The sequence below is a fragment of the Eretmochelys imbricata genome, chromosome 1, assembly GCF_965152235.1.
Source record: "Eretmochelys imbricata isolate rEreImb1 chromosome 1, rEreImb1.hap1, whole genome shotgun sequence".
NCBI classification, from domain to species: domain Eukaryota; kingdom Metazoa; phylum Chordata; order Testudines; family Cheloniidae; genus Eretmochelys; species Eretmochelys imbricata.
The window spans coordinates 23,555,762-23,579,764 of NC_135572.1; the positions used below are offsets into that span (position 1 = coordinate 23,555,762).

At 45.3% G+C, this 24,003-nt stretch overlaps 1 protein-coding gene across 1 annotated transcript in view; it reads left to right on the plus strand.

The window, feature by feature from the left end:
* The window catches only part of CCDC83 (coiled-coil domain containing 83), a 46,115-nt gene extending 24,480 nt beyond the window's left edge, over positions 1-21,635 (plus strand). The window contains exons 6-11 of the mRNA XM_077842148.1: positions 10,424-10,515; positions 12,958-13,026; positions 17,394-17,515; positions 18,601-18,695; positions 19,396-19,583; positions 21,459-21,635. Coding sequence (XP_077698274.1) covers positions 10,424-10,515; positions 12,958-13,026; positions 17,394-17,515; positions 18,601-18,695; positions 19,396-19,583; positions 21,459-21,635 — 743 coding nt within the window. The remainder of the gene's footprint in view (positions 1-10,423; positions 10,516-12,957; positions 13,027-17,393; positions 17,516-18,600; positions 18,696-19,395; positions 19,584-21,458) is intronic.
* The last annotated feature ends 2,368 nt before the right edge of the window (positions 21,636-24,003 follow it).

Genomic DNA, 24,003 nt, shown 5'->3' on the forward strand with positions numbered 1-24,003 from the left:
TGCTGAGTGCTTCTTATCGTGTACCATGCTTCACAGGTTTCCATTTGAAAGCTCCTTTAACACAGGAGAAATTTTAGATCATTTCTGCGATTGGTTAAATTCAGACCTAGTATAATCAGGTGCCAATGGAGCTTCACCAGGTTACGCAAGAACTGAATTTAGCCTACTGGTAACAAAGTCCCTTGTCTGCGGCTTTGCAAAATCCCCAACATGAATATGTGCAAATTCAAGGCATAGTTTAAGTTCTGAGGGAGCATATGTAAGAGCTTAGATATAGTGGTGTGTGCTCTATAAAACTATTATATAGATTCATTTGTATAGCGGACTTTTAAATAATATGCCAGTTATTTAGGTGTTATGTAACTCTTATTTTTAAAAAAAAGTCCTGATTTTTTTCCCTTGTAACACTCTTAGTATTCATTACCACAGCCAAGCAGCTGGTAGTGACAGGCAGCGACACCACTGTGAGATTGGTCCCCATGCAGTCGGTGCCAACCATTACCAAGCATCAAGTGCTGCAGATAAGAACCATTCAGTTATTCTCTTTATCTTCCCCAGGGTAATTGTTCTGAAAACATACTTTATCTTGATGAAGATCTGAACTGTTTTTCCTATTGCATATTTGCCTGTCAGTTAGTATTTTAAGTAACTACCAAGGTATTTTGTACTTTGTCTTTTCCCTGTTTTAAAACAGTTCAAAATGTTATTGCACCAAGATGTAAAGCAGAAAAAAGAATGAACATTTATATAGATTCATAGATCTTTAAGGCCAGAAGAGACCATTATGATAATCTAGTCTCTTTCAGACAGTGATTCTTGCATCTAATCCAATAATGTGTTTGAACTAAAGCATATTTTTTGAAAGATTTACTACTATTTATATTGTTGTAGCATTTAGGACCCCCAGTCATGCGCCAGGACCCCATTTTGCTGGGTGCCATACAAACACAGAACACAAAGACAGTCCCTGCCCAAAGGAGCTTACAGTCAAAAGATAAGAGACAAAAGATGGTGGTTCTTTGAGTGACTGCACGTGTCCATTCCACTTCAGATGTGTCTACGCCCAATGCACAGTTGTCAGAGATTTTTACTTCAGTTGTACCCATCAAGGTGGCACATGTGCCCTTGCGCTGCTGGTACATGGCAGAAATGGCAGAGCTGCCCTCAGCATTCCTCAGTTCTTTCTTATTGCCTGTGATGGTGGTTGGAGCATTCACCATACTACTACAAGCTTTCCCTTGATTCTAGTGTGGTATATAGTTGGTACTTGATTAACAGATAAATAGTTTTAATGTTAGGATAGTTTAATAGTAGCTTTCCTTTTACTGGGATACTTTCTTTGTACTCTTAAGTTCCTGCCATTTGGGAACTAGTGACCGACACTCCAGGTGCCTGAAGTGCCTAGGAAAACCTCATATCCAAGACAGGTACCAAATATGCAGGGACTTTAAGCCCAAAACTAAAAAAGGATAGGAAAGTTAGACTAAAATACTTTCTGATGGAGGCAGCCCTATGCCCATCCTCAGAGCCTCCCTATTCTGAGCGAGTACCGAGCACATCTGTTTTGGTTAGGAGTGCTGCTCCTGCCTTTTCAGAGTCTTGATGCCAATCTCCTTCTCCAGTACCAAAGAAGAGGCACTGGAAGGCAGCATTGAAGGACTCAGTGACCGGAAGCACAGGGTCTTTGGCACCAAAGTCCAGCAAACATTCTGGGAAGGAGGATAGAGTGCACTCAAGGTCGAGGTGCTCCCTGGTGCAAACAGCTAAAAGAACTGAGCCAAAGGTATTATATTCCCTCATAGAAGTTTGAACCCCCCTGTCCCCTCTGGAATCTTTTGTGTTCTCTGCTGTCAATGAGAGAGCATGCCAGGGTCATCAAGCATCTGCCCCAAAATCAAAGGATGGGACCTATATCTCTTTGGGAGGAAATGTTATTCAACAGCGGGACTACAACTCCAGATTACAGGCATCCTGCAACTGATAATAGCTCGCTTTTCTCCAATCCTGTGGCAATATGATTTTTGAAGGGTTTGGCCAGGTTACATCCCCAGGTAGAGGATACACTTCCCCCCTTGGGTCTTAAACCTGGTGCTAACAAAGCTAATAGGCCCTCCCTTTCAACCAATGGTTAAATGTTTTTGGTGGCAATCACCACAGCCAGGTGAGTGGGTGAATCATGAGCTCCAGTGTCTGACCTTCTGTATAGTCTCCTTTAAGGGCAAGATATGTATGCCCTCATCTGAAATTTCTCATCAAAGGGGTGTCTCACTTTTACATCAATCAGACAATCTATTTACTAATTTTTCTTCCTGAAGCCTTGTGCTTATAAGGATGAGGAGAGACTTCATACATTAGACATTAGGAGAGGTAAATATTAGGTGTAGTTTGACTTCTGTATTTGCGGGTGGGGGAGCTTCAATCAGGCCAATGGGGCTGCACGTGAGCAGGGGCACCCTTTCAGATTTGTGGGGGCAACTTTAACCATGATTCCAGAGGCTAATTAGGCACCTGAAAACTCTAGCTTTCTTGCAGATAACAACTTAGAAAGTAACTGACAGGAGCACTGTATCTAATTCCTATAAAAAGAAAGAAAAAAATTAAATAAATATTAGACTCACTCAACTCTAATACTAACATGTTCTGACATCTTACAGCAAGTCACTTAAGGGACACTGGTTTGGTTTAGACTTCTTAATGGTTTGTGTGGTGCATAGCACAATGGGGGACTCCTACTGATTAAGGTGTTTGGGCACTACTGTAACATGACTCAGCTGTTGAGATGCCCACTGGTGATAGCTGAAGGGACTTACGTGGTGGGTGGGATGTCAGGTCGATCTCTGTTGGCCAGCAGCACAGCCTTCATCCCCACAAGCTCAGCACCAGCTGGCACAATTCGCAGCACAGCATGGCCACACATCTGTCCTTGGAGCTGCAATTGCTAGTGGACAGATAACTCTGGACCAGAAGGATCTGTCCCCAGTCTCTTCCCAGGGAGAGGTGAGGGTGTTCCCTGCTTCTCTGATGGCAAAAGCATCCACTTAGATGCTCTTAGCCCCTCACGCTCCTTGCCCCAGCGACTGTTCCCCCCCCCCCGATGCTTCCCCCACACTCACTGCCCCCATCTTTAGGGCACAGCCCTATGCCCTCCCCTTTCCCTTTCCCTGGAGATTGATTCCCCTTTCCCACCCCACTACCCTCCCCCCCGCCAGGCTCCAACCCACCACCACTGGGGCCCCTGTGCTCCCCCAAGCGCTCCCACCATGGGGCATCCTATACTCTCTCGTCCCACCGTGACTGACTCCTTCCTTGCCTGTCCCACCCCCATAGGCCCTGTTCACTGCCCCACTACTATTGGTTAGAAGGATTGTCACGCCGTATAGTCTCAGCTGCTGATTGGTGGAGGCAGGTGAGGGGGCGGGGTGGGTTAGCTAGCACAGCAGAGGAAACTGATTGGGAGAGTCCCAGCTTCAGTTGGGGAGCAAATTCTGTGCCTGGATGAGGTTTGCAGTTTGCAGGGGCAACACCACCCCTACCTCCACCCAAATATGCCCATGAGCGTTAGCCTTTTATTTGGACAGGACTAAACCATTTAGATCACTGTCACAATTGTTTGTGGCAATGGCAGAGAGGATGAAGGGTCTTCTGGTCTCTTCTCAAAGGATCTCCTCTTGGATATGCTTGTGCTATTATGTGGCCAGTGTAACTCCACCAAATAGGGTGCTAGCACATTCAACCAGATCTCATGTATTCGTGTAGTCTTTCTGGCCCAGGTGCCTAGTCTGGACATTCGTAGAGCTGCAACTTGGTCTTCAGTGCATACCTTTGCCTCTCATTATGCTACCTCTCAACACTCTAGGGATGATGCCAACTTTGGACGTATGGTCTTTCCGTTGTTATTCTGATAGACTCTGATCCCACCTCCATATCGAGGTACTTGTGAGTCACCTGAATGGAACGGACATGTGCAGTCGGTCGAAGAAAGAGAAATGGTTACTAACCAGTTCTGTAACTGCTACTCTTTGAGATGTGTTGTACGTGTCCATTCCACTACCCACCCTTCTTCCCCTCTGCACCGGAAATCAGTGCGGTAAGAAGGAACTGAGGGGTTTGGGTGGCTCTGTCCTTTATACCATCGTGCAGCAGCAGAGGGTGCATGCACCATCCCAACAGGTACTGCTGAGGGAAAATCTCCGACAACAATGCACTAGGCACGCACACACCTGAAGTGGAATAGACATGTGTACACATCTCGAAGAACAACAGTTAAAGAACAGGTTAGTAACTATTTCTTATAGATAGATGGAAAGAATGAGACAATATTGGTCAGCATGATAGGCTATGGTCTCTGCACACCAGCAGCCTAACTGTTGAAGAACATGCAAGAGTCTATTTATGTAATTCAAACAGCATAACAGACATACTGCTTCCACTGGACATTGGAAGTACTATTCTGCTCAGGTTCTTTAAAATGACTCATAAAGTGAAGTGCATGTGAGGTAAAGAAACTAGAAGGATTAAGATAAAAGTAACTGTGTAGATGTAATGAAGAATCACAGAAATGTAGGACTGGAAGGGACCTTGATAGGTCATCTAGTCCAGTCCCCTGCACTGAGGCAGAAAAAAGTATTATCTAGACCATCCCCTGACAGATGACTGTCTGACCTGTTCTTAAAATGTCTACAATGACAGAGATTGTACAACCTGCCTAGGTAATTGTTCTAGTGCTTAACTACCCTTACAGTTAGGAAATGTGTCCTAATGTCTAACCTAAATCTCTCTTGCTGCAATTTAAACTCATTACTTCTTGTCCTGTCCTCAGAGAACAATTTATCACCCTCCTCTTTATAACAACCTTTTACATACTTGAAGACTGTTATCATGTCTCCTCTCAACCTTCTCTTCTCCAGACTAAACAAACCCAATTTTTACAGTCTTTCCTCTTAGATCATGTTTTCTAGACCTTTAGTCATTTTTGTTGCTCTCTTCTGAACTTTCATAGAATCACAGAATATCAGCATTGGAAGGGACCTCAGGAGGTCATCTAGTCCAACCCCCTGCTCAAAGCAGGACCAATCCCCAACTAAATCATCCCAGCCGGGGCTTTGTCAAGCCTGATCTTAAAAACCTCAAAGGAAGGCGATTCCACCAACTCCCTAGGTTATGCATTCCAGTGCTTTACCACCCTCCTAGTGAAAAAGTTTTTTCTAATATCCAACCTAAATCTCCCCCACTGCAACTTAAGACCATTACTCCTCATTCTGTCATCTGCTTCCACTGAGAACAGTCTAGATCCATCCTCTTTGGAACCCCCTTTCAGGTAGTTGAAAGCAGCTATCAAATCCCGCCTCATTCTTCTTTTCCTCAGACTAAACAATCCCAGTTCCCTCAGCCTCTCCTCATAAGTCATGTGTTCCAGTCCCCTAATCATTTTTGTTGCCCTCCACTGGACGTGTTCCAATTTTTTCATATCCTTCTTGTAGTGTGGGGCCCAAAACTGGACACAGTACTCCAGATGGGGCATCACCAATGTCAAATAGAGGGGAATGATCACATCCCTCAGTCTGCTGGCAATGCCCCTACTTACACATCCCAAAATGCCTTTGGCCTTCTTGGCAACAAAGGCATACTGTTGACTCATATCCAGCTTCTCGTTCACTGTAACCCCTAGGTTCTTTTCTGCAGAACTGCTGCCTTAGCCATTCGGTCCCTAGTCTGTAGCGGTGCATGGGATTCTTCTGTCCTAAATGCAGAACTCTGCACTTGTCCTTGTTGAACCTCATCAAATTTCTTTTGGCCCAATCCTCTAATTGTCTAGGTCCCTCTGTATCCTATCCCTACCTTCCAGCATATGTTCCTCTCCTCCCAGTTTAGTGTCATCTGCAAACTTGCTGAGGGTGCAATCCACGCCATCCTCCAGGTCATTAATGAAGATATTGAACAAAACCGGCCCCAGGACCGACCCTTGGGGCACTCCGCTTGATACCGGCTGCCAACTAGACATGGAGCCATTGATCACTACCCGTTGAGCCCGACAATCTAGCCAGCTTTCTATCCACCTTATAGTCCATTCATCCAGCCCATATTTCTTTAACTTGCTGGCAAGAATACTGTGGGAGAATACTGTGTGTCAAAAACTTTGCTAAAGTCAAGGAACAACATGTCCACTGCTTTCCCCTCATCCACAGAACCAGTTATCTCATTATAGAAAGCAATTAGATTAGTCAGGCATGACTTGCCCTTGGTGAATCCATGACGACTGTTCCTGATCCCTTTCCTCTCCTCTAACTGCTTCAGAATTGATTCCTTGAGGACCTGCTCCATGATTTTTCCAGGGACTGAGGTGAGGCTGACTGGCCTGTAGTTCCCAGGATCCTCCTTCTTCCCTTTTTTAAAGATGGGCACTACATTAGCCTTTTTCCAGTCATCCAGGTCCTCCCCGATTGCCATGAGTTTTCAAAGATAATGGCCAATAGCTCTGCAATCACATCCGCCAACTCCTTTAGCACTCTTGGATGCAGCGCATCTGGCCCCATGGACTTGTGCTCGTCCAACTTTTCTAAATAGTCCCGAACCACTTCTTTCTCCACAGAAGGCTGGTCACCTCCTCCCCATGCTGTGCTGCCCAGTGCAGTAGCCTGGGAGCTGACCTTGTTCGTGAAGACAGAGGCAAAAAAAGCATTGAGTACATTAGCTTTTTCCACGTCCTCTGTCACTAGGTTGCCTCCCTCATTCAGTAAGGGGCCCACACTTTCCTTGACTTTCTTCTTGTTGCTAACATACCTGAAGAAACCCTTTCTGTTATTCTTAACATCTCTTGCTAGCTGCAACTCCAAGTGTGATTTGGCCTTCCTGATTTCACTCCTGGATGCCCGAGCAATATTTTTATACTCCTCCCTGGTCATTTGTCCAATCTTCCACTCCTTGTAAGCTTCTTTTTTGTGTTTAAGATCAGCAAGGATTTCATTGTTAAGCCAAGCTGGTCGCCTGCCATATTTACTATTCTTTCTACACATTGGGATGCTTTGTCCCTGTAACCTCAATAAGGATTCTTTAAAATACAGCCAGCTCTCCTGGACTCCTTTCCCCCTCACGTTATTCTCCCAGGGGATCCTGCCCATCAGTTCCCTGAGGGAGTCAAAGTCAGCTTTTCTGAAGTCCAGAGCCTGTATTCTGCTGCTCTCCTTTCTTTGTTGTGTCAGGATCCTGAACTTGACCATCTTATGGTCACTGCCTCCCAGGTTCCCATCCACTTTTGCTTCCCCTACTAATTTTTCCTGGTTTGTGAGCAGCAGGTCAAGAAAAGCTCTCCCCCAGTTGCCTCCTCCAGCACTTGCACCAGGAAATTGTCCCCTACACTTTCCAAAAACTTCCTGGATTGTCTGTGCACTGCTGCATTGCTTTCCCAGCAGATATCAAGGTGATGGAAGTCTCCTATGAGAACCAGGGTCTGCGATCTAGTAACTTCCGTTAGTTGCCAGAAGAAAGCCTCGTCCACCTCATTCCCTTGGTCCGTTGGTCTATAGCAGACTCCCACCACGACATCACTCTTGTTGCCCACACTTCTAAACTTAATCCAGAGACTCTCAGGTTTTTCTGTAGTTTCATACCGGAGCTCTGAGCAGTCATACTGCTCTCTTATATACAATGCAACTCCCCCACCTTTTCTGCCCTGCCTGTCCTTCCTGAACAGTTTATATCCATCCATGACAGTACTCCAGTCTTGTGAGTTATCCCACCAAGTCTCTGTTATTCCAGTCACATGATAATTCCTTGACTGTGCCAGGACTTCCAGTTCTCCCTGCTTGTTTCCCAGGCTTCTTGCATTTGTGTATAGGCACTTGAGATAATTCGCTGATCGTCCCTCTTTCTCCAATTTGTCCTCCTCTTTCCCAAAGTGTGGTGCCCAGAACCAGATAAAATACTCCAGCTGAGGCTCTCACTGCTCGGTAGAGTGGAAGAATTACTTCTCGTGTCATGTGTACAACACTCCTGCTAATCCATCCCAGAATAATATTTGCTTATTTTGCAACAGTATTATATTGCTGACTCATATTTAGTTTGTGATCCATTATAACCCCCCAATCCTTTTCTGCAGTATTCCTTCCTTGGCAGTCATTTCCCATTTTGTATTTGTGCAATTGATTGTTCCTTCCTAAGTGTAGAACTTTACATTTGTCCTTCTTGAATTTCATCCTATTCATTTCAGACCGTTTCTCCAGTTTGTCAAGATCATTTTTAATTCTAATCCTGTCCTCCAAAACACTTGGAACTCCTCCCATCTTGGTGTCATCCGCAAACTGTATAAGTGTACACTCTATGCTATTATCCAAATAATTTATGAAGATATTGACTGGAACCGGCCCCAGAACAGATCCGTGCAGGACCCTACCTATATATGCCGGGGGTGGGAAAACTAGGGCCCAGGGGCCACATCCAGTCCTTCAGACATTTTAATCCAGCCCTTGAGCTCCTGCCAGGGTGCGGGGTCTAGGGCTTGCCCCGCTCTGGCAGTCCAGCTGGCGGCTTGCCCCGGTCCGCATGTGCTGTGGCTCTGTGTGGCTCCTGGAAGCAGCGGCATGTCCCCCTTCTGGCTCCTATGCATAGGGTCAGCCAAGGGGTTCTGTAGCTCCCATTGGCTGGGAGCCAATGGGAGCTGCAGGGGCGGCACCTGCGGATGGGGCAGCATGCCGAGCCGTCTGGCTGCACCTCCGTGTAGGAGCTGGAGGGGGGACACGCTGCTGCTTCCGGGAGCTGCTTGAGTTAAGTGCCTCCTGGAGCCTGCACCTCTGACCCCCTCCTGCACCCCAACTCCCTGCCCCGATCCCCCTCCTGCCTTCCAAACCCCTTGGTCCCAGGCTGGAGCACTGTCCTGCACCCCCAACCCATCATCCCCAGCCCCACCCAAAAGCCTGTACTCCCAGCCAGAGCCCTCACCCCCCACCCCCCGCAGCCCTGCCCCAGCCCGGAGCCCCCTCCCGCACCCTGAACTCCTCATTTCTGGTCCCACCCCAGAGCCCACACCCCCAGCCGGAGCCATCAGCCTCTCCTGCACCCCAACCCCCAATTTCATGAACATTCATGGCCCGCCATACAATTTCCATACTCAGATGTGAGGCCTCGGGCCAAAAAGTTTGCCCACCACTGTGATATGCCCTTCCGGTTGATTGTGAACCATTGATAACTACTCACTGAGTTTGGTTTTCCAAACCGTTGTGTACCCACCTTACAGTAGATTTGGTGGTTTTCTAAGGGGTCTGCGAAGGTTGTCATTACCATAGAACATTGGTTTTCAACTGTGGTCCATGGACCGCTGGGGATCCACAGACTATGTCTAAGATTTCCAAAGGGGTTCACACCTCCATTCAAAATTTTTTACGTGTTTGCAAATGAAAAAAGTTGAAAACCACTGGTCTAGGCTATATTTCCCTAGTTTGCTTATGAGAAGATCATGAGAGAGAGTATCAAAAGCCTTACTAAAGTCGAGATATATCACATCTACTGCTCCCCACCCCCAGTATCCAGAAGGCTTGGCAGCCTGTCAAAGAAGGATATTAGGTTGGTTTGACAGGATTTGTTCGAAACAAATCCATGTTGACTGTCTCTTATCACCTTATTATCTTCTAGGTGCTTACAAATTGATTGCTTGTTTATTTGCTCCATTATCTTTCTGGGAACCAAAGTTAAGATTTTGATAATGATTCCCCATTGACTATTACTTTTTGAGATTCGTCAGTTGGCCAGTTCTTAATCCATTGAACGTGTGCTCTATTAATACTGTATAGTGCCAATTCCTTCATCAGAATGTCGAGCAATATGAAGTGAAAGCCTTACAAAAGTCTAAGACTATATCTACACAACAAGCTAAGCGTGTGATTCCCCTGCTCATGTACATGTACTAATCCTTTCATTGACCTAGAGTGAGTATACATAGTGGAGGCATGGCTGAGCAGTTCCAAGTATGCACTCACCCTTTTCAGTTGGATTTGCTGTTTTCTGTGAGAACAGGGCTACACTGAGCTATCACAAGTCTGTGTACATAAGCACAGGAAGCACATTCCTAGCTCATAGTGTGTATGTAGCCTATCTATATAGGATATAAAATTATACGAAGCACAGAACTTGGTGGTGATGGGAGCTTGGGCTAGCCACCTGGGTACATATTCTGACTCCCTCTAGGGTTTTTACTTGCATTGCTAACCCAGGTTGAAGCCTGTGCCTCCGCATCTATGTTATTCTTGTTACCCATGCTAGCTAGAGTATACCTAGCATTGTACACTTTCCTGTGCTACGCTCACATCCTCACTGCAATATCAACATGCTCTAAAGAGATGCTGGCTGTGGAGTCCCATAGTAAGAGTCAGTTATCTCATCATCTGCAGAGGGAATCAGTGTGACCTAATGGCTTCTGCTTTGCTTTTGAAAGAATATTATAGACATACTCTGGAAATGACAAAAGAAAAAATGGACAGATTGGTTGAGAAACAAATGGACGAAAAGAAGGAATGGGCTACTGAGGTACTTTTTCTACTTTTATACTGCGTGCTAATCGCATCTTGATTACAAATACTCATTCACTCTTATTGATTTTAAACTGGATTTTAAAAAAAAGACTGACTTGGGCCTTCATTTGTGGAATGACAGGGTATCTTATGGGTTGGAACAGAATAAAATGAACTGTAAAATTTTGTTAACCAATATTGTAGTGCTCTTTATTTTAAATATACTGTGATAGGAATAATACCTAGCTGTTATATAGTGCTATTCATCAGTAGATCTCAAAGTGCTTTTACAAAAGTCAGTAGCATCATCTCTATTTTACAGTTGGGAAAACTGAGGAACAGAGGCTCACTCAAGAACTTGACATTTTTACTAGGAATTTAATTTTGAAAAATAAAAATTAGTGAAAATTTCTAAGAGTGTGGGATTTACAATAAAATGTTGAATTTGTAATAAAAAATACAGAAAGTGGCATGTTTTACATTTACAGACAAATGTTAATGTCCAAATATTGATATTTCTCGCAATGTAAAAAAGTCTCAAAAAATAAATGTAAACATGAACATGTGGAACAAAAAGAGGCAAATACAGAGTTTCAGTTTAGAATTTCAACTTAAATAACTTTTGACATTTCAAAAAATCATGAATAAGTATTTTCTGAATGCTGTCTTTGCAGAAACAAAACTGGCAATGATCAAAGCCCTGTTCCTGCAAACATATATTTTTAGTTTCAAACATGTGAGTAGTCCCACTGAAGTTAAACGTGTGCATAAATGTTTGCAAGTTTGAAGCCTTAGTATGTTCTTTTCTTGAAGTTTTATATCATATTGTTTTCTCACTCAAGAATTAAGATTGATCCAAGAGAGTACCAGAATAGTCAGAAAGCTAGAAAAACATACTTCAGGTTTCTATAGACTAAAGACAAACTGTTAGATTTCATCAGTATATGTGGGATCTGATTCTTCTCTCATTTATACCAGTGTTAGTATCCAGTCAACAAAGTGATCTATACTGCTGGATCTGTATGTCCATCAGTAGGATTCCACACTTCATTAGATCCCTTTGAAGATTAGAGATTTAGCTTCACTGACTTCAGTTAAGTTACTCCTGATTTACAATGGTGTGAGAAGAGAATCAGACCCATGGATTGTAAACATGTGATGCTAAACAAGGGATTCCTGGTAGTTCATTTCTTACTTGAGTCAATAATGAAGACAAACCTCTGATCCTACAATCAAATTCACTAGTACGGAAAGGAGCCCCAAAGGATCAGGGCCACAACACTGATTTTCTGGTATTGCCTTCCTTCCATTGCAAAAGTCTGATTTTACACAGATAAGATTATGACTTCAGTGCAGGTAAATCAGAAATAGCAGATATGAAGGGAGGGAGAAAGCTCTTGTTTAGGGAAACTGATATCAGAAGTAATAACTGGTCACAAATTGCATTGGATTGGAACATCTGTGAGGAATAGCTGATTTGAGGGCTAACCCTCCTGCCTACCCCATGGCGGAGCCCCTTCAAGTCTCCCAAGAGAATGGTATAGGGCAGGGGTGGGCAAACTTTTTGGACTGAGGGCCACATCGGGGTAGCAAAACAGTATGGAGGGCCGGGAAGAGAAGGCTGTGCCTCCGCAAACAGTCTGGCCCCCGCACATTTCCCGCCCCCTGACTGCCCCCCTCAGAACCTCCGACCCATCCAACCCCATCTGCTCCTTGTCCCCTTACCGCTCCCTCCCGGGACCCTCCACCACTAACCAACCCTCCCGGGATCCCACCCCCTATCCAACCCCCACTGCTCCCTGTCCCCTATCTGACCCCTGTCCACACCCCTGCCCCCTGACAGGCCTCCCGGGACCCCCGACTCATCTAACCCCCCCGCCACTCCTTGTCTCCTGACTGCCCCCTCCCAGGACCCCCGTCCCTAACTGCCCTTCCCAGGACTCCACCCCCTATCCAAACCCCCTTCTGCCTGTCCCTCCCGACCCTCCAGGACCCCACCCCCTATCTAACCCCCCCCGCTCCCTGTCTCCTGACCGCCCCCCCTGAACCTCCGCCCCATTCAACCGCCCCCTGACTGCCCCTCCGGGACCTCCGGCCCCTAATCCAAGCCCGCCCCCTTACCATGCTGCTCAGAGCGGCAGGACAGGCTTATTGGAAAGCCTGGGAGGTGGGTGGGCACAAGCCACACTGCCCGCATGGCAGCATAACTACAGGGAAGGGGGGACAGCCTCCCGGCCAGGAGCTCAAGGACCAGACAGGACGGTCCCGCAGGCCGGATGTGGCCCGTGGGCCATTGTTTGCCCACCTCTGGTTTTGGGGAACCTGGCACAGTTTCTAGTTCCCTGTGTGGCTATTTCTTGCCTAGAGGACTAACCTGCCCATTAGAAATGTTTTCCTCAAATATGTGCCATTGTCAAAGTTCTGTCTTCAGAGAAGATCTGAAATTCTGTTTTCTCAGAATGCCGTAAAGCACATTGACAAAACCAGTCACAGGGAGATTGAAGAAAACGAATGGCTGAAAGAAGAGGTAAAAGGAGTATCTGGTTTTTCACACTATGATAATTAGGGTATTAGATTGAATTTAGTGGTGGTCTGTAGTCATCACTTTGCTTCTTATCATAGGCCTCTAAGGACTTCAGCGAGAAGGGTGAGCAGGATGTTGTCCTAAGTAAGCCACAGTTGTGAGGGAAAGACTGGTTCTCTGTTTGTGACATCAAGACGTGAAGATGCATATCCTGTCACAATTGCACAGTTGTCACAATCCTGTCATAGAATCATAGTGATCAGGAACAGTCAGCATGGATCCACCAAGGGCAAGTCATGCCTGACTAATCTAATTGCCTTCTATGATGAGATAACTGGCTCTGTGGATGAGGGGAAAGTGGTGGACGTGTTGTTCCTTGACTTTAGCAAAGCTTTTGACACGGTCTCCCACAGTATTCTTGCCAGCAAGTTAAAGAAATATGGGCTGGATAAATGGACTATAAGGTGGATAGAAAGCTGGCTAGATTGTTGGGTAGTGATCAATGGCTCCATGTCTAGTTGGCAGCCGGTATCAAGCGGAGTGCCCCAAGGGTCGGTCCTGGGGCCGGTTTTGTTCAATATCTTCATTAATGACCTGGAGGATGGCGTGGATTGCACCCTCAGCAAGTTTGCAGATGACACTAAACTGGGAGGAGTGGTAGATACGCTGGAGGGTAGGGGTAGGATACAGAGGGACCTAGACAAATTAGAGGATTGGGCCAAAAGAAATCTGATGAGGTTCAATAAGGACAAGTGCAGAGTTCTGCACTTAGGACAGAAGAATCCCATGCACCACTACAGACTAAGGCAGTAGTTGGCTTAGGCAGTAGTTCTGCAGAAAAGGACTTAGGGGTTACAGTGGACGAGAAGCTGGATATGAGTCAACAGTGTGCCCTTGTTGCCAAGAAGGCCAGAGGCATTTTGGGATGTATAAGTAGGGGCATTGCCAGCAGATCGAGGGACGTGATCGTTCACCTCTATTCGACATTGGTGAGGCCTCATCTGGAGTACTGTGTCCAGTTTTGGGCCCCACACCACAAGAAGGATGTGGAAAAATTGGAAAACGTCCAGCGGAGGGCAACAAAAATGATTAGGGGACTGGAACACATGACTTATGAGGAGAGGCTGAGGGAACTGGGATTGGTTAGTCTGCAGAAGAGAAGAATGAGGGGGGATTTGATAGCTGCTTTCAACTACCTGAAAGGGGGTTCCAAAGAGGATGGATCTAGACTGTTCTCAGTGGTAGCTGATGATAGAACAAGGAGTAATGGTCTCAAGTTGCAGTGCGGGAGGTTTAGGTTGGATATGAGGAAAAACTTTTTCACTAGGAGGGTGGTGAAACAGTGGAATGCGTAACCTAGGGAGTTGGTGGAATCTCCTTCCTTTGAGGTTTTTAAGATCAGGCTTGACAAAGCCCTGGCTGGGATGATTTAGTTGGGGATTGGTCCTGCTTTGAGCAGGGGGTTGGACTAGATGACCTCCTGAGGTCCCTTCCAACCCTGATATTCTATGATTCTATGACAGCCAGAATCTTGGCTCTGCTCTTGACAACACCACTTCATACAATCAACTGTTTAATAAGTAGAAGTGTATGAGATCATCCAGTATACAATTTTAGGGCTCAGTCCTTCAAACATTTATGGAATGTAATTTAAATTTGTATAAAAAGCCTGGTGCTGCAATATTGCAACACAGTAGGCACCGGCTTCCTCTGGGCTCGGGGTGTGCTCAATCCCCAGGCCCTGCCCCCACCCGACCCCTTCCTCCATACCCCCACCCCTCCCCACCTCTTACCCCCATTCCGTCCCCTCCTCTGAGCCTGCCCCATCCCCACTCCTTCTGCTTCCTCCCAGCGCCTCCCGCATGCTGTGAAACAGCTGATTGCAGTGGGCAGGAGGTGCCAGGAGGAAGGAGTTGATCGGTGCGATGCTGGAGGGAGGGGGGAGCTGGCTGCAAGTGGGTGCTAAGCACCCACTAATGTTTTTCCCTGGGTGCTCCAGCGTCTGTGATTCCAAATGAGGTCTCACCAGTGCCTTAACTCTTCCATGTTTCTAGTGGAAATACCTTGTCTGATGCATCCTAGTACTGCATTAGCCTTTTTCATGGGTGCACAACATTGATGGCTCATAGTTAAGGCTACATTTTAGTCACGTGTATTTTTAGTAAAAGTCATGGACAGATCACGAGCAGTAAACAAAAATTCATGGTCTGTAGCCTGTCCATGACCTTTACTAAATACCCCTAACTAAAACTTGGGTGTGGGGGCCACGGGTGCTATAGGAGTTGGCTTGGGACCCCCGCTGGGGGTGTTGGCGGGGCTGGCTCCCTACCTGGCTCCGCATGTCCCTGCAGCGCCTACGAGGTAGAGAGGCCAGGGGGCTCCGCATGCTGCTTCCGCCGCAAGCACCGGCTGTACAGCTCCCATTGGCCAGGAACTGCAGCCAATGGGAGCTGCAGGGATGGGGCCTCTGGGCATGGGCAGTGCTCGGAGACCCCTAGCCCCTCCACCTAAGAGGAGCTACAGAGTCATGCCAGTGGGAGCCGGGAAGTCTCCCCCCTGTAAGCGCCCCCCACCCCGAGGTAAGTGCCCTCCCCACACTCCCAAACCCCTGCTGCTAGCCCCCTCCCACACACCCAAACTGCTGCTGCTGACCCAGGGGCTGCTCAGCTTGGGCAGCCCCTGATCCTGCACTGGCCTCTGCAGAAGTCATGGAGGTCACGGAAAGTCACGGAATCCGTGACTTCCGTGACAGACTCGCAGCCTTACTCATAGTCATCCTGTGATTAACCAGTAGACCCAGGTCTTTCTCCTCTTGACCTTCTGTATTGTCTAAGGCAACAGAGGGAGGTAAAAAGAACAGGAATACTTGTGGCACCTTAGAGACTAACAAATTTATTAGAGCATAAGCTTTCGTGGGCTACAGCCCACTTCATCGGATGCATTGAATGGAACATATAGTAAGAAGATATATATATATATATACACACACACACACACAGAGAAGGTGGAAGTTGCCATACAAACTGTAAGAGGCTAATTAATTAAGATGAGCTGTTATCAGCAAGAGAAAAGAACTTTTGTAGTGATAATCAAGATGGCCCATTTAGACAGTTGACAAGAAGGTGTGAGGATACTTAACATAGGGAAATAGATTCAATATGTGTTGTGACCCAGCCACTCCCAGTCTCTATTCAAACCCAAGTTTCTAGTTTGCATATTAATTCAAGTTTCTAGTATCTAGTTTGCATATTAATTCAAGCTCAGCAGTTTCTCGCTGGAGTCTGTTTTTGAAGCTTTTCTGTTGCAAAATTGCCATCCTTAAATCTTTTACTGAGTGGCCACAGAGGTTGAAGTGTTCTCCTACCAGTTTTTGAATGTTATGATTCCTGATGTCAGATTTGTGTCTATTTATTCTTTTGCATAGAGACTGTCCGGTTTGGCCAATGTACATGGCAGAGGGGCATTGCTGGCACATGATGGCATATATCACATTGGTAGATGTGCAGGTGAATGAGCCCGTGATGGTGTTGCTAATGTGATTGGGTCCTATGATGGGTTTCAGAGTAACAGCCGTGTTAGTCTGTATTCGCAAAAAGAAAAGGAGTACTTGTGGCACCTTAGAGACTAACCAATTTATTTGAGCATGAGCTTTCGTGAGCTACAGCTCACTTCATCAGATGCATACCGTGGAAACTGCAGCAGACTTTATATATACACAGAGAATATGAAACAATATCTCCTCCCACCCCACTGTCCTGCTGGTAATAGCTTATCTAAAGTAATCATCAGGTTAGGCCATTTCCAGCACAAATCCAGGTTTTCTCACCCTCCACCCCCCGACACAAATTCACTCTCCTGCTGGTGATAGCCCATCCAAAGTGACAACTCTTTACACAATGTGCATGATAATGAAGTTAGGCCATTTCCTGCACAAATCCAGGTTCTCTCACTCCCTCACCCCCCTCCAAAAACCCACCCCCATACACACACAAACTCACTCTCCTGCTGGTAATAGCTCATCCAAACTGACCACTCTCCAAGTTTAAATCCAAGTTAAACCAGAACAGGTCCTATGATGGTGTCACTTGAATAAATATGTGGACAGAGTTGGCATCGGGCTTTGTTGCAAGGATAGGTTCCTGGGTTAGTGTTTTTGTTGTGTGGTGTGTGGTTGCTGGAGAGTATTTGCTTCAGGTTGGGGGACTGTCTGTAAGTGAGGACTGGTCTGTCCCCCAAGATCTGTGAGAGTGAGAGATCATTGTTCAGGATAGGTTGTAAGGATAAGAACTCAGGAAGCTCCTGGATCAGGACCCATTGTGCAGGTCCCCCTCTCTTTCAAGATTACCTCATGTTTTTCTCATCTGCGACAGGTTGAAATATACCGAAAGGAAGTAAGTGACTTGGAAGCATCTGCTCAGCTACTAGAAGAAGAAAATATATATATGATAAGGAGCCTGTTTAACTGCAGACTTCAGAATCTTAAAATATCAGGGTAAGAATGGTTCCATTTACAGACCTAGGCCCAGATCCTCAAAGGTATTTAGATGCCTAACTTCCACTGATTTCAGTGGACATTTGAAGCCTAAATACTTTTGAGAATCTGGGCCCTGGAAACTACTTCTGCTGCCTCCTCAGCCATTCAGCGACCCAGGGCAGTAGAACCAATGCAGCTTTCTTATTCAAAAGAGGACATGATTTGAAGCTCAGCTACCTTGTGACTCTGTATGCACCAGCACATAGGGATCAGGATGTGGGGGTGGCAAAGCTGGATTATCTCCTGCTGTACAGATCCTCCCATTATCTCCTCCTCCAAGGCTCACACTTTAGGGCTGCAGTCCCATGGTGCTGGAGGAAGAATTCCTTCCTGTCACACCTCCCCCTATATCTAGCTGTGCAGGCTGGACACTAGGGCATATCTCTTCTCCTTATTGTTGGTTCAAATATTTGGGGGCGTGAAGGCTAATGTGCTAATTTAGTTTTTTCAATCCCAAGTACTGCAGATGACATGCTGAACTAAGCAGAAATAAGGAAGAGGCTCTTGCATAGCACTGTAAGGGTACATTGCACAGCATGAAGTTCCTTCACATTTGAAGGAGCTAACTTATTCCCGAAAAGAGGATTAATTTAGAACATGTGGTATCATAACCTCTGGTGTTACACACTATGTTTATCACTCATCTCTTTACTGTCCCTGCCCCATGATTTCAGCCCTGCTGTAGCAGTCACATCTTAACCACAAAAGGGGGTCTCTAACTCTCCTTGCTAGAAGAACCTTGGACTGCTTCTAAGTGAAGACTGCCAGCTGTGGTTTGGACTGTGTACTGATTCGAGAAAACATTTGTTTTCTTTGAGTTGTATGGGCAGACTTGAATTAGGAATACAAAAGAGCATAGTCATTAAGTTACCTGGCTGCCTCAATCACATTTTTAAACCATTGCATTATTCTGAGCTTGCGGTTAAATGTCAGATGGCTTTTCGAGTATGTCTTTTCTGAAAACAAGGCATAGTTAATTGTTCCAGTTTCTAGGGAAATATGTTCAGAGCTCTAATATCATGTATTTTTTTTAAATTTCTTAGGCATTTATTTCTTACCCAGGGAGCTGGCCTGCAAGTTCAAGGAGAGGAATTGCTTAGTGAGGACTTGGAAGGACTACAGTGTAGAGATTATGGAGGTAATGCACATGTCAAAAAGTCACGGAATTTTATAAGTAATCTTACATTAAGTACTTTTCATCTGCAAAGTCCTTTGCAATCATTCTACTGTACTTGGTGATCATTTAATCTACCACTGAAATGCAGTTACCTCGGGTTTAGCAGCCAGCGCAGCAGCTCTACTTCACAGTGCAGGACAGGAAGAAAATAATACACTATTGTGTTAAGTGAAATAGATATTTAGGTCAGTAGGATGTAGTTTCCCAAAATGGAACTGGGCCAGGCCAAGATGCTAGGATCAGCTGCCTTGTGCAAAACGATGCCTTGGATTTTTACTGCCCATGAATCATCATATACTGTCTTACATCTCATCCAAAAGATGGTCCTTCCAGCAGTACAGTGGCCCATGCTCTAAGAGGATGGTCTCAGTGTGTCTGTCCAAGACACATGCAGAATTAACGGTCAACTTGAGAGAGATTCTACTGGATTGTGCGATATACAGTGGTACTACGGGGAGAGCAGCAGTATCTCACAGCTTGCATGTGCATTATGGCATAAAACTTGTCCATTGCTCTTTTTTTTTACCTGTCCATAGTCTATATTTGGGAGTCTCCCTGGCAGCCTCATAGTAAAGATTATAGAAAATTTCCATAAGAAGCTTTATTTCTAACCTTCACAAGGTATAACCCCATTACATCTCCTTGTACTTCCCCCCAAAAGCAAAGACAGATGCTGGAGATGAAAGCCCCAAGAGCACAGCACCCCTAGCCATAGAGAACAAAGTGTTTTCAGACACTCAGTCTGAGACAGAGGCCGAGAAGCAGGAAGACAGCTATGAGGATCTGTGGGGAGAGCCAATGGCTCCTGCTCTCAACTACCTATTGTTTGAAGATGAAAAAGATACCCAGGTAAAGGTTCAAAATCAATGGGACTTCTTTCACTTGTGTGGCACTAGCTTTTTCTAATCAGGAAATGAACTACCAGCAGGACTGGTTCAGCTTTCAGTACTGTTATTGTGAAAGGTGCTGTTGGCTTCCACATTTGGGATTATATATACACTGTATAAGCAGCCAGGGTGACAATCCCCAGGGAAAGAGTTGGAGATGCTGCTATAGAGACACTGCACCCCAAGTGCCATTAAGGGTATTGTGTGGGTTCAAGTGCTCTCCTTTGTCTGGGCCTTAGACCTTTCTGAACTTTGTGTTGGGAGGGGTAAATGGCCAGGCCACCTCTTCCAGACCTCACTCTCTGTGGAGGGGCTTGGGCTACGTTTACATTGCACTTTTCTCGTTAAAACTTTTGTTGGTCAGGGGTATGAAAAAAACACTGTCAGCGGGAGATGCCCTCCTCCTGACAAAGCTACCGCCCCTCATTGGGGCTGGTTTGATTTTGTCATCAGGAGAGCGCTCTGCTGCCGACAAAGAGCGGCTACACTGCCCGCCTTACAGCGGCAAGGCTTGAGTGGCACAGCTGTGTCGCTGTAAGCTGCGCAGTGTAGACATAGCTTTGGATTAGGGCTTCCCAGGTGTAAGTGCAAAGGGGCACAGAGCGTATTTAAGGCCATTGAAACCCAATTAGCAGGGCTGGCAGTTGGAATGAAAACCTTTTTTTACTTAATGACAGGTTTCAGAGTAGCAGCCGTGTTAGTCTGTATTCGCAAAAAGAAAAGGAGTACTTGTGGTATTTTCCACTGAATGCATCTGCTGAAGTGAGCTGTAGCTCACGAAAGCTCATGCTCAAATAAATTTGTTAGTCTCTAAGGTGCCACAAGTACTCCTTTTTTTACTTGTAAACTAAGCACATTTGATATGTTTCAGAGTAACAGCCGTGTTAGTCTGTATTCGCAAAAAGAAAAGGAGTACTTGTGGCACCTTAGAGACTAACCAATTTATTTGAGCATAAGCTTTCGTGAGCTACAGCTCACTTCATCAGATGCATACTGTGGAAAGTGTAGAAGATCTTTTTATACACACAAAGCATGAAAAAATGGGTGCTTACCACTACAAAAGGTTTTCTCTCCCCCCACCCCACTCTCCTGCTGGTAATAGCTTATCTAAAGTGATCACTCTCCTTACAATGTGTATGATAATCAAGTTGGGCCATTTCCAGCACAAATCCAGTGCTTTTTTTTCCTAACCCCCTTCCCCCTCCTCAGATGTTCTTGTTAATCCCTGGATTTGTGTTGGAAATGGCCCAACTTGATTATCATACACATTGAAAGGAGAGTGATCACTTTAGATAAGCTATTACCAGCAGGAGAGTGGGGTGGAGGGAGAGAATCATAGAATCATAGAATATCAGGGTTGGAAGGGACCTCAGGAGGTCATCTAGTCCAACCCCCTGCTCAAAGCAGGACCAATCCCCAATTTTTGCCCCAGATCCCAAATGGCCCCCTCAAGGATTGAACTCACAACCCTGGGTTTAGCAGGCCAATGCTCAAACCACTGAGCTATCCCTCCCCCCCCCAAGAAAACCTTTTGTAGTGGTAAACACCCATTTTTTCATGCTTTGTGTGTATAAAAAGATCTTTTACACTTTCCACAGTATGCATCCGATGAAGTGAGCTGTAGTTCACGAAAGCTTATGCTCAAATAAATTGGTTAGTCTCTAAGGTGCCACAAGTACTCCTTTTCTTTTTGCACATTTGATATGGAAATTGTTGAACACGGAACCCCTTGAGGAAGTCTCTTTGAAAAGGAAAACAGTCATCTTCTGAAGTGCCTCTCTTTTGTTATGCAATTGCTGATGAACAACAATATTCCCTCTCTCTTCTGCAACTCCAGGAATACTCAAAACTGGGTCCCCTGGGGATGAAACTGATGAGTGTAGTGGGAAGAGCCATGCCTATTCATGAAGAAGTGAGAGAAATGTCAAGCAAATGCCAGTTTGAAGACAGTTTTGATACCTATAAATCAGAGGGCCACATCACATACCGCATGATCAAATCTGTATTTACTTAGGAACAAAAGATCCTGGTTGCTTAAAAATAGACTAATTTATGTTGCTCATTTAGAAATGTAATTTGCAGTTCATTAAATCTTTGATCTGTTTTCCAGGTAATCTGTGACACAATGCTTTATGGAAGCTCTTTTCTTAAGTACCTAAAGCATTAGATTTAAATATTAGATAATTTAAATAGCTGGATGCATTAACAGGAATGTCTCTAGATGGCTCATATAAAGGTTTCTTTCTCTAGTACTACAGACTGAGGGCATGAACCTGCACATTCCTTTTGCAGTGCAAACTCCCACTAATGTGGATGGGGTGTAGCTAATGCAGGATCAGGGTCAATATTTTACTTCTATGGTCCATACTTGCAGTCTCCCAGATGCAGATTTCTAGTTTGATTAGACATTACAAACCAATAAACGAAGGCTGACATAAAATGTGGAAACTGCTAAGTATTTACTCGGTTTAAGCAATGTACAGTATGTTGAGAATAATCCAAACTATTGCCAAAATATTTGCTTGAATGATTTTCTTTTCACCTCCGTAAATCAAAAGATCAGACACATTTTAATAAATGGCATGAAATTAAACTGCAACACCAGAAAGTGGATTTAAAAATGTATCTATTCTTCAGTTAAAGGATTTTAAAACATGCTGGGCATATTGTTCAGACCTGTCATGGTTATGAGGCTGGTTGTGTATCTGTCTCCTTGCTCACTCTGAGTGCCTTAGGCTATGTCTACACAGCCACTTATGTCAGCAAAACTTATGTAGCTCATGGGTGTGAATATTGCACCCCCCGAGCAACAGATGTTTCACCGGCATAAGCGCTCCTGCCGACAGCTCGTTGGGGGTGGATTAATTATGTCTAGGGGAGAGCTCTCTCCTCTCAGCATAGAGGGATCTTACAGTGGTACAGTGCATTGGTACAGCTGTGCCACTGTAAGGTCTCTCGTGTAGACATAGCCTTACTGATTTTTCTGCTCTTTGAGAAGGACCTGGGTACTGTACCTCCTGTCTACCAACCCCTATCGCCCTGCAGGCCTGACTGGGCTTCGGGCATCTGTGTTTCCTTTCTTCAGGAGCCAACAGCCTGATTAGAACAAAGTATGTTTGTTTAGTAGTTGGAACAAAACGTTGGAAGAAAAAGGGCTTTTAAAACAGCAAACAGCCTGTATGCATATTCAGTCTCATCTAATCTTACACTCCATGACCAGCTAAGTTAGACAGGCTTTCCTCTTAAATTACAGGAACAGAACCAAAGCAATTTACCTTCTCGCAGCAAGCCCTGAGCCCTCTGTGACCTAGTCTGTTCTCCACTCATGTGCCCTGCTCAGCTGTAGGCTTGTCCTCGCTGCAGTCGGCAGCTGATAACCGGGACTCTCTGTCAGGTGTTGCCCCAACCCAGCTCACATCCCAACACACAAACCTCTCACCAGGGCAGCAAAGGGTAGTCTGGCAATTCAAAGTTAAGGGTACAATAATTAGGAAGCATGGACATCACCCAAATTACCTGAACTCCGCCCTCCTCCCACTGCTGACCTTCCCCCAGTCCACCGAGTATCAAATAAATAGGCACATTTTAATGCAGTTTTGATAAGGACTAAAGCTAATAGGCTGGAAGTGTAAACATCTTGAATCCACTAAAATCCTCTTTGAGTGCAGTCCTGCAAAGGGCTAAGTATTTTGACCCCCATCCAGCAAAGCCCTTAAGCATGTGCTTAATTGGATTGCAGCCAGAGTGCTCAGGCTTGAATCCTCTTTGTATAATTTTCCTGTTGAGCCAAGCAGTTGTGGATTACATGGCTATACATCTGGTTTATGTAAGTGTTAATCTTCACCACCCCAGGAGTGTCTATCACTTATTTCATTTTTGGTCTGGCTTTTCCAAGGTCTTTAGTCTCAGATATGACAGTTGTGTTGGGTAACACTGCAGAAACACTTTTATATGGCCAACCCTATGTATTTTGGGACTTGTCCCCAGTAGGGGTTCTGAATGTGGCCACTTTCATGGGAAGGTGTAAAAACACAAAAAGGAGCAGTAGTTTCCAAAGTGATGCAAAGACAGAAGCAAATTGATTAAAAAGCTACAGTAGCACAAACTATCAACAGGGGCAAGATTAGCTCATGGCTCAGCATTCTGAGTCATGGAGGTGTTGAAGAGGGGCATTGTTTGAAGACGGGCTTGGCACTTGCTTTTGGTTCCTCTGTAATTGGTGCTATGGGGCAGAACTAAGGGAGTTTGGGTGAATCTCATGATGCAATGCCATATTTTTGTTTAACCATAACGTGGAATTCCCAGACTAGGATTTGTAGTTTTGTAAAAACTCTTAAACGATTTCCTGTGAGTGCTGTTTATCACCTTAATTCCAGCTCTGT